This window comes from Tupaia chinensis, unplaced genomic scaffold (assembly GCF_000334495.1).
Source record: "Tupaia chinensis unplaced genomic scaffold, TupChi_1.0 Scaffold000569_1, whole genome shotgun sequence".
Taxonomy (NCBI): domain Eukaryota; kingdom Metazoa; phylum Chordata; class Mammalia; order Scandentia; family Tupaiidae; genus Tupaia; species Tupaia belangeri.
This window is the reverse complement of record NW_006160083.1, coordinates 1385777-1400254: the sequence shown is the minus strand read 5'-3', so window position 1 is coordinate 1400254 and position 14478 is coordinate 1385777. Positions and strand designations below refer to the sequence as shown.

The 14478-nt window shown below is 40.4% G+C and overlaps 1 protein-coding gene across 1 annotated transcript; it reads left to right on the top strand.

Moving 5' to 3' along the window:
- The first annotated feature begins 1114 nt into the window (after nucleotides 1-1114).
- CUNH3orf49 (chromosome unknown C3orf49 homolog) lies at nucleotides 1115-14434 on the top strand. Its single transcript, XM_027775505.1, has 5 exons — nucleotides 1115-1293; nucleotides 7841-8163; nucleotides 12331-12455; nucleotides 13662-13775; nucleotides 14237-14434. Exons 1-5 carry the CDS (start codon nucleotides 1169-1171, stop codon nucleotides 14432-14434), a joined length of 885 nt encoding a protein of 294 aa, XP_027631306.1. The 5' UTR covers nucleotides 1115-1168.
- The last annotated feature ends 44 nt before the right edge of the window (nucleotides 14435-14478 follow it).

Below are 14478 nucleotides of genomic sequence, written 5' to 3'. Positions count from 1 at the left end.
TTCCCATGTTAGAGAAAACAAACACAGCTAGGCTAAGTGAATTGACTAAGGTCACAGAGCTGAGCTGGAATGAGAAACCAGATATAATTCCCAAACCCACTCTTTTTAACCCTCAGGGGTGTATATACTCTGTTCCTGGCTATTTTAATTTTTTTTCCCACTAGTCCTGAAACACATGAGACTCTTGTTACTCACAGTACGATACGCAGATCAGCATCTTCAGTGTCACCTGGGAGTGTGTTAAAAGTGTAAAGACTTGGATCCCACCCTAGACGTACTGCAAATCATTTTAACAAGATCCCCTGGTAAATCATATGCACATGGAAGTTGGAGATGCATGCTCCAGGGAATGGATTAATACAAACACTGAAAGCAGTGTAATTTTTGTACTTCCCAATACCTTTTTAGAGTTTTCTTTCTAGTTATTTCAGACAGAACAACTCAAAGCCTGGAGTGTGACGGGAATAAAGCCTAGTGTTTGCTGCCACCTTGTGGCAAGAAGTTCCAAACCAGACAGAATCTGATTTTCAGGAACTAAGTAGGGGAATGTTGGGAGTGTAGGCCAGGTATTCAACTTTTTCAGTCACGTGCTTTGGCAGACCACTATACAATTTCAAGATGTGATGAAATAGCTCTTGGGTCCAGACAACAACGGCCTTTTTCATGTGTGTCTCACAGGACAGAAAGAACATTCACCAGCTCCAGGTGAACGATCTCACAGCTGTTTCTGGTGACCAACAGATGGCTGATATTCCTTTAGGTTATTTCCTATGGAATTCGAACATGAACATCTGAATTTGAGGGTGAGTTTACTTATTCATTTATTTTTGCCAATCCATTGGCAGTGATAAGACAATCCGACCGCTATTTCTACATTTACCCTGTCCAAGAATCCGTGAAGTGTTCCACAAAGTGCCATGGAATTTGCCACAGCTCTGTCATATGCATCATTGGTGACCTCTGTGAGCCATAAACAGGGCTAACTTCACAAATACTGCCTCTGACACCTGGAGAGGAATGAGGAGGTGGCTTCAAAAATTTCCTATGTACTTTACCCCCAACAGCCCAGAACTTGACAGTGCCCTCCGTCACAGGATGCGTTGGGTTCCAAGTTTGCGCTGAAAAGCTAAAGAACTCAAAACAGCTAGTACAAGTGAAGCTGACAGCAATGGACCGCTCTCAGATGTACATATCAGAGCCCTTCAAAGTAGCCTATGGAAAAGTTGGCCAGTCACGAAGATTCCAGCAACTCAAAAAGAAAAATGGCTCCATCAAAAAGAAGGGGATTGAAAGGTAGGTAATGGGACTCACTTTCTTTTCTGTTAAGTCTTCAGATTTGGGATTAAACAAAATTCACTTCGATGATCAGAAAAGGTAGCCTCTCTTGTCAAGCACTGCATTTAGAAATGAAGACTTGAGCAGGTCTCATAGTGCATTGTTTAGTCCTGTGTAGAGGAAGCCAGAGCACACATGGCCGGTCAGGGTTCGAGTCCTGGTCCTGATGGCTTATGTACTAGGTGCACTTCCATGTCCAAACAGCTTGGAGAATTGGAGAAAAAAGGATTAGAGCATGACCAAACCACTGGAAAATGTTCTCTCTCTAACATGAGTGTGCACACATACATACTCTCTGGCATCATAAAAGGAAAAGAAAGAAATGAAGATTCATGAGTCTAAAATGAAGGCTAGATTGGAGAAACGGGATATGACATTGAATTAGGAAATAAAATGGAGGTTTCATTTTATGGTCAGAAAAGTCTTAATTGTAACTAGAAACACCTTTTTTTTCCTACATGAATTTGAGTTTTAAGGTAACATATAAAACTGCTGATACTAAGTTGATACTGCAGCATCAGAATTTTATATATTCCACATCTCAAGCAAATGCTATGATTTTGAACTCATTAGTGCTTTCTTTTTAAGTCCACAATCAATAATTTCTGTTCACCATCCCAGCAATTTTGGCTACAGAAATATCTACTAATTATATTTTACCCACATACACATTCATTTTTTTTTTGAGAGGTTTTTGCTATAGGGCACGTGTGCTTGCCAGAAAGACAGAGAGAGAGACAGACAGAAAGCAAGAAACCACCCCCCAGGGGGGTTGGCCATGCCGCAATCCCTTCTCCTCCATTCTTCTCTCGGGACTTGGACACACACACACACACACACATGCGCCTGGCATGAGTTTAAGCCACCGGGTCCGGGACTTGAACCACGGTTGACTACATGGAAGTCCAGAGACATAGTCATTATGCCAACTGCTGGTCCCATCCATGTGCACATTCTTTAATGTAACATTAAAATTGTATTAGATTGAATATTGCTTGCCATTGGGAATACCTTAAAGATGGACATGAAATACTTCCTATGTAATATATATTTTAAAGAGTTATTTTATTTAACTTTATTTATTTTACTTATTTTAATTTGATCAGAGAAGGACAGAGTGAAAGAGAGAGAGAGAAAGTGAGAAAGCAAGCCACCAGGTCTAGGATTTAAACCATGGTCGGTCATGTGGGAATCCAGCGTCCTTAACTACCATGTCACCTGCCAGCCCCCTTCAAATGTAATATTAGGTCATTAGGAACGTCATGACACATTTTTGCATAGAAAACCAGAAAAGTATGTCACAACTTTCCCAACAACCTAATACCTGTTAATTTGAAAAGTCAGTATGTTGACTTAGTTCCCAATGTCTTTGGGCGGTTCTCTTAACAGGTCCATGAGTTACTTATAGTTCAGACATGATATGTAGAAGTGAGGTGTTTTTATGAGTTCTGAAGCATCCAAGACCAAATTTCTCAACTTCCTTGGACAAAAGTGAAATATTGCAGACCTTTTCACTTTCAATTAGAAATAGGAACTTAATGGGGAAACAATACAGCCAAATAAACTCAGTACCAACAAAACTATTTGAAAACTTAAGAAGAGAAAGGTTCTCCTCATAACAAAAACTATGACAGTTTTGTCCCTAGGGCCTGGAACAAAATCATCTTTGTTAAGTAGGTTATACATAGATCAGGGATGGGGAGGGGAGTGAAAGTGGGTGACATAGACTAAGAGATTGCTAAAAGCTAGGTTTTTTTATCTGAGGGGTTGCCCAGATGACCTCCAGGATTCTCCCGAAATTGTATTTCTGCTGTTGTGTGAGGACGTGTCATATTTATAGCAGTAGAAATTATTTTAAAATGTCAAAGAGGCAGGGACCAGCAGATGGCATAATGTCACTAGATTGCTAGATTACAGCACTAGATTCCCATATAGTCGACCATAGTTTGAGTCCCAGGAGTCCGAGGCCCGGTGGCTTGAAACTCACACTGGGCATGTGTGTGTGGGTGCCCAAGATCCCAGGAGGAGAATGGAGGAGAAGGGATTATGGCATGGCCATCCCTCCAGGGGTATGGGGTGGCGGATTTCTTGCTTTCTGTCTCCCTGTCTCTGTCTTTCAGGTGAGCACACGCACCCTATAGCAAAAATCTCTTTAAAAAAAAAACAACTCAAAGGGGGTCCATGAGAGATTAATCCTAATTAATCCTAATTAACCACATGTGTACAATTCTCTGAACTATGTCCTGGAACCAGGAGGGAGGCTGCTAGCCACGAGGTCTCCTTTTTCTGTCCTTTGGTTGTGCTACCTCTTCACCATTTTCATTTCCCCCCACACAGATCTGATCCACATGATTATGAAAGTTAGCAGTTATTGAATACTTCACTAGGTTCCAAACACATAAATTATTTCCTTTTATTCTCTCCTTTCTGAAAATAATAAAATCGTTTACTTTTTTTTTTTGGTGTTTCCATTTAGACACAGAGAAAGAGAGAGGGAAAGTGAGAAAGTAAGCCGCCAGGTCTGGGACTTGAACCATGGTTGGCCATGTGGGAGTCTACCCTAACTGCTAGACCACCAGCTTGCCTTTTGTTTTCATTTATAATTTAATTTTATTTATAATTTATTATTTATATTTAATCATTGTACATCTTTGCAAGGTACAACATGGTTTTTCAAAGCATGCATGCAGTATATAATAATCAAACCAAAGATATTATAGACACAACAATGCATATAAACAAGGCAAACAGGTTATGGAATGGTATACCACAACAGAGTTAAAACGGAGATGGGGGTAACAGGTGGCATGGTGGTTAAGATGCTGGACTCTCACATAGTCAACCACAGTGTGAGTCCCAGATCTGGTGGTTTGCTCTCTCACTTTTCCTCTCTCTTTCTCTCTCTGGTCAAATTAAAAAATAATAATAAAATTTAAAATTTTTTAATTTTTATAAAAAGGACATTGCCAATTGTGTGTGTGTGTGTGTGTGTGTGTGTGTGTGTGTCAAAAACAAAACAAAACTAGTAGAATAAAAATCAAAGGTGTACAATAAAATGTAATGCTCTTTGTTGAAGATGGTGAATATGAATGAGTTTAACCATTTCCAAATGAGAAAATCAAAGCTTACAGAGGTTAAATAACATGGCCAAGGTCACACAGTTAGGAGTCATAGCTCTGAGTGGAACCAAGACCATTTAACTCCAGTGCCTGAGTGCTCACCGAGCTACTTTCCACGCATGATTACAGAGAAGGCTGAACAATTTCAGTTCCGCTTAGAACAGCATTTTCCTGGGGAGTGGAACACATGCTGGTGGCACTGAGATACTCTAGGTGGTATCTGAAGAACACTTTTAGTGCTTATGAATGTATTTTAATCCATATTAAAATATGTATTATAAATATGAAACAACAGAAGAGCATAATATAAAATTTGGGATTTCACTTAGAGAAATTAAGTTTCTTTTTTTTTGAGAGGTTTTTGCTATAGGGCGTGTGCGCTCGCCAGAAAGACAGAGAGAGACAGAGAGACAGAAAGCGAGAAATCACCCCCCAGGCCGCTGCAATCCCTTCTCCTCCATTATTCTCTCGGGATCTTGGGCACGCACGCACACATGCCTGGCATGAGTTTAAGCCACCGGATCCGGGACTCAAACCGCAGTCGATTACATGGGAGTCCAGGGACATAGTCATTATGCTAACTACTGGTCCTGAGAAATTAAGTTTTATGTTCATATAAAAGCAATGTATGCAGATGTTAAAAGCAGCTTTATTCCTAACAGCCCCAAACTAGAAACAACCCCAATGTGCTTCAACAAATGAACGGTTAAACAAAGTGGGATACATCCCTATCATGGAATATTACTTGGCAAGAAAAAGAAACAAACTACCAATACAAAGAATCTGGATGAACATCCGAAGAATTAGGCTGACTGAAAAGAACAAATTCCAAAAGATGATATAAGAGAATTTCAAAAAGTTTATGGAAAATATAGAATTTTAAATATGAATGATTTCAGTGCAATCTTTGGAGGAGCCAGACGATGGTGCAGCAGGAAAACACAATGCTCCCCAAGGCTAACCCACGTGGGAGGGTTCCTGGTTCTCATGTGGAGAGCTTCCTGAGTATGACAAGTACATATGTGCTCATGGTTCAGGGATGGCTGAAACTGGAGGATGGCTTGTGGGGGTGCTGTCTGTCGGTATATCTGTCTGTCTGTCTCTCTCTCACTCACTTGTTAATGGAAGAAATAAGCAAACAATTTTTTAAAAAATTGAAATCCATGCATAGACTTTTTTTACCATTCATATTTCCATGAACTTTTTGAAGTCCCCCCCCCATGTCATATGATTCCATTTATATACCATTCTTGAAAAGTCAAGAATTATGCAAATGGAGGATAGGTTAGTGGCTGCCAGGGTTAAAGAGAAGGTGGGGATGAGTAGGAAGTGGGTGTGGCTCTAAAATTTGAGATCCTGATGGTGCTAGAAATGTTCTGTATATTGACTGTGGCGAAGTCAGCATCTTGGCTGTGAATTTATACTACAGTTTGGCAAATGTTACCATTGGGGGAAACTGGGTGAAGAGTACACAGAAGGAATATTTATTCTGTTAGGGAATCAAGTGTTGCCTGATTCTAAAACTGCAAATAGAGTCCATTGAATTTTCAAGGGGGAAAAGTAAAAGAGCACAGAATCTTCCCGTGTATTATTTCTTACAACTGCATGTGAATCTACAATGATCTCAAAATATAAAGTGTAGGCCTAGTCACAGTACTGGCTTCTGATTGAAGCCGTGACTCAGCCAGCCAAGACCACAGCTGGCCCACTATAAAAACCAGACAGTGGTGGGCGTCTATAGTCCCAGCTACTTGGAGGCTGAGGCAGGAGGATGGCAATTTAGTGAGGGCCTGTTTAAAAATAAATAAATAGGGCCAGCAGATGGCACAGAGGTTATGGTGACTGGATCCTACATGGCCAACTGTACATTTCAAGTTCTGGACCCAGTTTCTTGAAAAACTCTCCATGCATATATGCCCAAAACCCTGAGAGAAGAATGGAGAAGGGGTTGTGGTGTGGTCATACTTTCCCTCTCTCCCTCTGCAAGGGTACTTGCCCTCTAGCAAACAAAATAAATAAGTAATTAAAATGTTTAATTTTTAAAAACCTGGGATTTTGTGAACATTATTGCTTCGGATGAGGGTAATAACAAAAAATGTTGAAGAAGAATATTAGTACATAATTGTATCTTGGCATGTAATATTTATTCTGACATAGAGGTTAACAATACATACCTTGGAATAGATCATCTGGACATAAATTATTTTATCTCCACAAGCTTTAATTTTCCTCCTTTGTAACGTGGAAATGACAATGCAAGGAATAAATTATATACCACAAATGAAAGCACTTAGCAGAGTTTAACACATAAGAAGCTGTCTATTTTCGTTACTAAAATATGCACAAATTATAAAGATGACTGGAAATTTTTGAAACATGAATTTAAGAGTATGTCATCTAGGGGCTGGCAGGTGGTGTGGTGGTTGAGGGCGCTGGACTCCCACATGGCTGATCATAGTTTGAGTCCTGGATCTGGTGGCTCGCTTTCTCACTTTCTCTCTCTCTCTTACTCGGTCCCTCTCTGGTTAAATTAAAATGAGTAAATAAAGTTAAATAAAATAATACTTTTTTTTTTTAAAAAAAAGAGAGAGTATGTCATCTAAATGAGTGCTATATGTAAATGCTTGGCGTTTATATTCCTTGTTGATGACCTAGCAGTTTCTCACACCTCTCATAGTTGTAACCTCAAAATTGACAGATCCAGCAAAAACTCTCTCCAACCAGCACTGAAATAAGATTGCCAAGTTGCCAACAGAGCTAATGTAGCCTAACAGTCACAGGTTTGGGCTAAAATATATACTCTATTCTTGGTCAATTAATTTAATCTTTGTATGTCTGAGTTGACTTATTAGTAAAATGAAGATAATAATATAACCTACCTCAAGAACAGCAGATGGTATAGCAGTTACGTCACTGGACTCCCACATGGCCGACTGCGGTTCAAGTCCCAGACCCAGTGGCTTCAGACTCATGCCAATTGTGTGTGGCACACCCAAGATCCGAGGAGGAGAATGGAGAAGGGATTGTAAAGTGGCCATTCCCCCTGGGGGGTGCTTTCTCGCTTTCTGTCTCTCTGCTCTGTCTCTCCAGCTAGCACACACGCCCTATAGCAAAAATTTCTCCAAATAATAAGAATAATACAACCTACCTCTTACATTGATATAATCATTAAATGAAATAGTGACCAGGTTGCCCTTGTTATAATTCGGCAATAAAACAGCAAGAAATTGTGTTGAGTTTATTTTTCTGTGATTTAATTCTTAGTCCTCCATTTTTTAAAAACTGTATAATTTTATTCACATTCTAAGTTTGAATGAATAAGTTAAAAACTTATTTGTTTTTAATTTTCCAATTTCTTGAATGCAAATTATTTTTCTTTTGTTTAGATGGCATAGAGCTGTGTCTACCAACTTAGTAAAACAAAATGTACTGGTCCCCAAAGAGGAATCATCCAGTGATGGTGACATGGGGTTTCATGAAAGCCAGCAAAATCAGAAAAAAAATTTGATGAAGAAAGTGAAAACTGCTTTTGGCAGGATGCTGTCATACAAATACAGAAGCAAGCCAGCAAGTGCCAACAGAGAAGCCTCCACTCACCATAAGGAAGTCCTCCTCTCAAACACACAGAGCCTTCTTCCCAGAATGGTCAAGGAGCTTCCATCTCCCAAGTTATTTAGCAAACCAAGAATGAGAAAGCTCTCAGAGAATGGTAATCAAAGACAACTGAGCACTGTGTCAAAGCCAAGAGGAACTGGGAAATTGGGGTGGATTTTCTTGCTACCCAAAGTACGGTGCCTCTGCAGAGCTTGTGTGAAACACAGAGTCTCAGGCCTAACCAGGTCTGAGTCAGAATCTGCACTTCAGAAAGATCATCACTTGACTCACATACACATATATTGGGTGGTCTGAAAAGTCATGACACATTTTTGGATAGGAAAACATAGAGAAGTATATGTCATGACTTTTCTGACAGCGCCGTATGTGGCAAGACACTGTATTAGATTGATTTTGAGGTTCCTCCCAGTCCAACTAATCAGTGATCTAATCAGTCTAAAGTTGCTTTTCTGGCCTTAAAATTTATATATATGCATGCATCTGCACACATGTAAACATGTAAAGGCAGGTATACATATATAAACATATAAATATTGGAAAATCAGACTAAAGTTGGATTTTTTTCTCCATTTATCTAGAGAAAAGTAGTGACGCAGCCTTTCAAATGGTTATGTCCAACAGTGCAGTGAGAATTAAATAAATGCAATTTATGATTGCTGAGTCACAAAGGATGCTTGATTTGTTGGTACCTACTTTCTATGCATATAGTACTGTTTAGAAGAATCAATATTTAAGCTTACTAGTTTTAGGGATTTTTTGCAATATATGATGCTGGTATTTGGGGTCTGATGAGCTACAACCAACAATATCACCTCTGCTTGGACTCCTCTATGTAGTTTTTTGTCATTTAATTAATAGACTTGATTTTCCTGAGTAGTTTCAGCTTTTCAGAAAAATTGAGCAAAAAATAGAGTTTCATATAATCCCTTTCCCTCTCTCACTCTCATGGTTTCTCCTATTTTTAACATCTTGCCTTAATGGGGTACATTTGCTACTACTGATGAGTTAATATTGATATATTATAATTAACAAAAGTCCATAGTTTACTTATCCCCCCTCCCCTTTTTTAAAATGTTTTTGTTATAGGGAGTGTGTACTTGCTGGAGAGAGACACGGAGAGGGAAAGTGAGAAATCATCCCCTAGGGGGATGGCCACACAGCAATCCTTTGTCTTCCATTCTCTTCTCAGGATTTTGGGCACGCACACACATGTACCACCAGGTGTGATTTTCAAGCCACTGGGTCCAGGACTCAAACCGTGATCAGCCACGTGGGAGTCCAGCACCTTAACCGCCATGGCACCTGCTGGCCCCTATAAGCATACACTCTTTATGTTGTCTAGTTCTAGGGATTTGACAAATGCGTAATGTCATGTATCTACCATGACTGCATCGTACAGAATAGTTTCACTGCCCTAAATACTCCCTGTAGCTATTTTGTCCTTTAGAGCACAGCATCAGGTAACACATACAACCCTTATAGTACGCATACATACAAACACGTAGCCTCACATCTCACACCGGTCAGCCTACAAACCTGGTGAGTGCTTTTTCCAGGAAACACACACACACACCAAAAAACCTGAGGGTTTCCAGCTGACTGGTTGTCCTTTCAAACAAACTCTCTGTTCTGGAAAAAGCACTCACTAATACAAGCATCCAAGCATCTAGCAATTACCTGGTATGAATTGACCTGTATATTTCTGTTGAAAATAACAAAGATGATATGCTTCTATACTGCCGGGGCTGGATTGAGAAAGTACAGCAGGGAACAGAAGACCAAATTTCTATACTAATCCGTGAGATGGTTTATTCTCTTAGTTGGAACGACAAGTATTTCAGCTAAGATTTCTGGGAAAAAACATGTCTACTTTTCAATCTGCAGTTCAAACATCATTACCCTGTCTTTGCTGTGACCAAAAGGCAATTTCCTTCCCTGTTGGCCTCCATAACATTTTCCATCTGTTTAGTGAGTTGCTAAATACTTAACTATATGACAGCCACCATATTAGGACAGAGTAGCAAACAGAATAGACATGATCCCCACACTCCTGGCGTTATAGCATAGACATTTGCAGATGGTATGCAGGTATTATAATTGCATCTGATGCCTAGTAAAACAGGATGCTATGGAAGCAAGTCACGGATGCTCCAATTGTAAGGGGAAGGGGCTCAGGAAAGGCCTCCCCAAGGAAGGAACAACTAAATTGAGATTTGAAGAATAACTAAAAGTTAGATAAAGAGTGGAGAGAACAGTTTTCCAGGGAGAAAGGAGGGCATGTTCAAGTCCCAATATCAAGAGAGTACCAGGCATGATTAAGAAATGAGAATCCATGCTGGAACAGGGAGTGCCAGAGAGGCTGGTTGAAGGAAGTGGTAAGGATGTTAGAGATCCATGTCGAGAATTTTAAACTTTCTCCTAAGAGTGAAAGAAGCCATTTCACATTTTCAAGCTGGGGATTTATATGATCTGATTTGCATTTTTAAAAGATAGCTCTGGTTGCAGAGTGGAGACCAGAGTGTACGAGGGCAAGAGTAGATTCAGGAAGAACAAACAGACTCATATTAACTCAGGTAAGGGAGAGCATTAGCTTGGATGAGTTGCAGCAGAGAGGTTGAGAAGAAAAAGAGAAATATCAATAATAGGCAGACATTATAAGATATGGGGAAGAGCTGGACAGTGGAGGGCAGGGGGAAGGGAAGAGGTTCTGGGTTGAGCACTTATGTTGAAGATGGAGGCACCATTCACAGGAATTAGGAGCAAGGGACCCAAATTGGAAAGAAAGTCATGAGTTCTGGTTATACTCGCTGAGTTGAGGTCCCTGAAGAACCATCAAGTAGGCTAATGTATTTATTGAGGCTCTCAGAGAAGTTCTTTCAAAGGCTCTTAAGAAGAACAAGATGATCTTAGGTGCTGCACCTAGCATGAAGAGACACTGAAACACAGCAATTGCAAACACCTTTTCACCAATGCCTATTGATGTTTTTGATTACATCAGGGAAAAGATCTTATTTTGGGGCCAGCAGGTGGCATGGTGGTCAAGGGCACTGGACTCCCCATGTGGCTGACCACGGTTCAAGTCCCAGACCTGGCAGCTTGGTTTCTTGCATTCTCCCTCTCTCTCTCATTCTGTCCCTCTCTGATCAAATTAAAATAGTTAAATAAAGTAATAAAAAAAAAAAAAAAAAAAATTTAAAAAAAAAAAAAAAAAAAAAAAAAAAAAAAACGTATTTCATACTCCTCTCTCCTTTTTGGCAATATAGTGCCGTGACTTCTGCAAAAAACGATGGTGCTGTTTTTACCATACAAACTTTAATTCCTATTTATGATAATGATTTTCAATCATGATACTGTTTTAAAGTTTCCTTTATAAATACATTTATTGAATTGCAAATTTAATTAATATAAAGAAACTATTAAGGAGATCATGGTTCATATGAATCCTTGGGTATGGGAAAAACCTTAAGATGGTATGTGAATGACTGAGCATTGGTCACATTTCTGGAGAATAAATTTAAACTTTCCTTCAATCAACAATAAATACTAAAGGGATAGCCTTCCACATTTGAGGGTTACTTTTTCTAAGTCCACAGTGGTTAAAGAGGAAAGCACCCTTGGGACCAGCATATGGTGTAATGGTTACATTGCTGGACTCCCACATGAGTCCCGGATTCAGTAACTTGATACTCACGCCAGGTGCACGTGTGCTCAAAATCCCAAGGGAGAGTGGGATTGTGGCATGGCCATTCCACCTGGGGGGTGATTTCTCGTTTTCTATCTCTCTGCCTCTCTAGGTGAGCATGTGAGCAAAAACTAACTCTCATGGAGAGAGATAACCACCTTGTCAAGACTAGGTTGGTATCTTCTGAGCTTATGACACAAAAAGGCAGATGTGTGCAGGAGAAAGTTTAAGATTAAGAAAAATAAATCTACGTATTTTAACCCTGCTACTGAGGCAGCATAAGATGCTGTCTTTTCACAATATGTTTACTATTATTATGACTTAAGAGAGAGGGAGAAGTGACAAGGTCCCCCAGCAGGGTCTTTGTGCTGCCATTCACCCATCTCAGTTGGCCTGGATCACAGGCACATGAGAATGCACCCAACATACTCAGGGAGGTCCTGAGAGGTGAACTCACAACCTTTCCTATCAGTCCAACTTTGTTACCCCTACTCCACTGCCTGCTCCCAGAATACTAATAGGTAGAATATGCTTCTAATTGTGATCCTCACAATTTTGTTCTTTTGTTCTTTCTTTTAGCAACTATACAACTCGATGTCGTAGAAGCAGAGACAGAGGAGATAACACGGGGAAATACACTCCTCAGGGCCAGGAGAACGACAAAGCGATTATCTGTTACATCTCTTCCTTCAGGACTGCAAAAGGTAAAACAATAAAATAAGTTGACTTCTAAAGACTTACACAAAAGTCAATGTTTAGAGCTTTTTCAGAAATCCAGTTTTTAGGTCAGTCACATGGTGGCCAAGGTGGCTGGATCCCACATGGCTGACCAAGCTTGGTTCAAGTCCCAAATCTAGTGGCTTGAAAAACCATGCTGAGTGAGTGTACGTGCATGCCCAAAATCCTGAAAGGCGGGAGAGAGGAGAAGAGATCATGGCATGGCCATCTCGCACACGGGGTGCTTTCTTGCTTTCCCTCTCTGTCTCTCAGTCTCAAGTGCATACACCCTCTGGCAAATTAAACACACACACACACACACACACACACAACTGGTACTCAAACAATGTGGTTAGCCACATGGGATCCAGCTGCCTTAACTACTAGGCTATGGGCTAGCCCCAGAAGGTCCTGCAGATCAGAGAAGGTCCTACAAGTGACATCTGAGCTGCAACATGCTGGCAAGAGAGCAGCAGACTCCATTTGTAAACTCCAGCAGGCAAGGTTAGGACCCACAAATGCCCCACACCATATCTGTGTAGGTCTCAATAGTCCTAATGTTAATTACTAAGCACAAGGGGGAGGAAGAGTGAATCCAATAAAACTAAAAAGAACAGATTAGTCAGAAGCCATAACCTAGGAGTGATTTCCAATAGCAACACTATTAAGAAAGGTACTTGTAACTACTAAGCCAGGGGCTATGGGAAAAGCATCAGGCATGGGGTAAAAACAACCCACGGCTTTCTTTTTATGCTTGGAGTCCACACTGCCATGAAAAATAAGGAAACCTGCAGAAAAGAGACCAAATTAACAACTGGATCCAGTGGTAATGAGCTTTCTGGGGCATTGGTCCACAACAGCACCGCACTCTCACTGCGCTCAGCAGCTGCAGATGCAATTTCGACTTCCCCTTACGAATGACCTGCTTTTTTCCTGACGCTGTATATTCATTCAGAGCCAGACAATCTCATTTCTCTGCACTCTACAGATCTCTTCAAAGGGAACTCTGTGCACAAAGCAGATACATGGGGCGTGGAGAATAATATGAATACGGCCTCCAGCCCAATGTTGTTATGTGGCAAATGTTCAGTTCCCAAGAGACTGTCCCAATGGTGAGAATTCTTATTTAAGTGCCATCACAGAAACAATAATGGTACTTCCTAATCTCATGTGCTTTTGCATTTTTATGATAGGTTCCATATTCATCAAAAAAGAGACCACACTTTCTAGTTCTTAAAAAAAAGAAACATGGCATGGGACGCATCCTCCGAAAATCAGATTTGACCGTGGGAAAGCTTCAGATGCAGGTAGTGGACAAAGGCTTTTACTTTGTGTCTCAGAAGCATCAGTGGGCTGGGCTTACCTGTGCATTTGCACAGCCCTGCCGGACAGCATGGGCATGGGGTGTGGGATAAAAGTAATGATTAACATTAAGAAATTATGTTAGTGGGGAGCATTCTGAGAGTGGCTAATGGGCTGCTCAGGGCACCTAGGATGATGCTGCGTGCCTAATAAGTAGTAGGTGAATTCAATTAAAACGAAGGTATGCACATAGGTTTCTTCTGAGAAGAAATGAGATCGTCTTTACCACTGGGTGGTAAATGTATGTTTTCAAGCTCTGTTTGCTATCTATTGAATTACAATAATACTCTGGGATTTGCAAAACGTCCCCTGATTCCTGAGCTCACCTCATAGGAAAAGCAATTTTGATCTTTGGTTTTGGTAAGGTTTTCTAACACATGGCTTCATTTCTTTGTATTTACCATAGGTGGATGACCTCATAGAAACAGTGACTGATAAATCTATGAAGTTACTGGCCCAGAGACATGCTGAGCTTCAACAGTGTGAATTTCTAGGTGACGAAATTCTTCAGTCTTCTAAGCAGTTTCAGAGAATGTCCAAGAGAACCATGAGGAAATATAAACTGAAAAATGTGTGTTTTCCATGTACCTGCTGCTGCTTCTGATTTTGTTCCTGATGTATAAAGCTTATCTTCATAGAATTTATCTT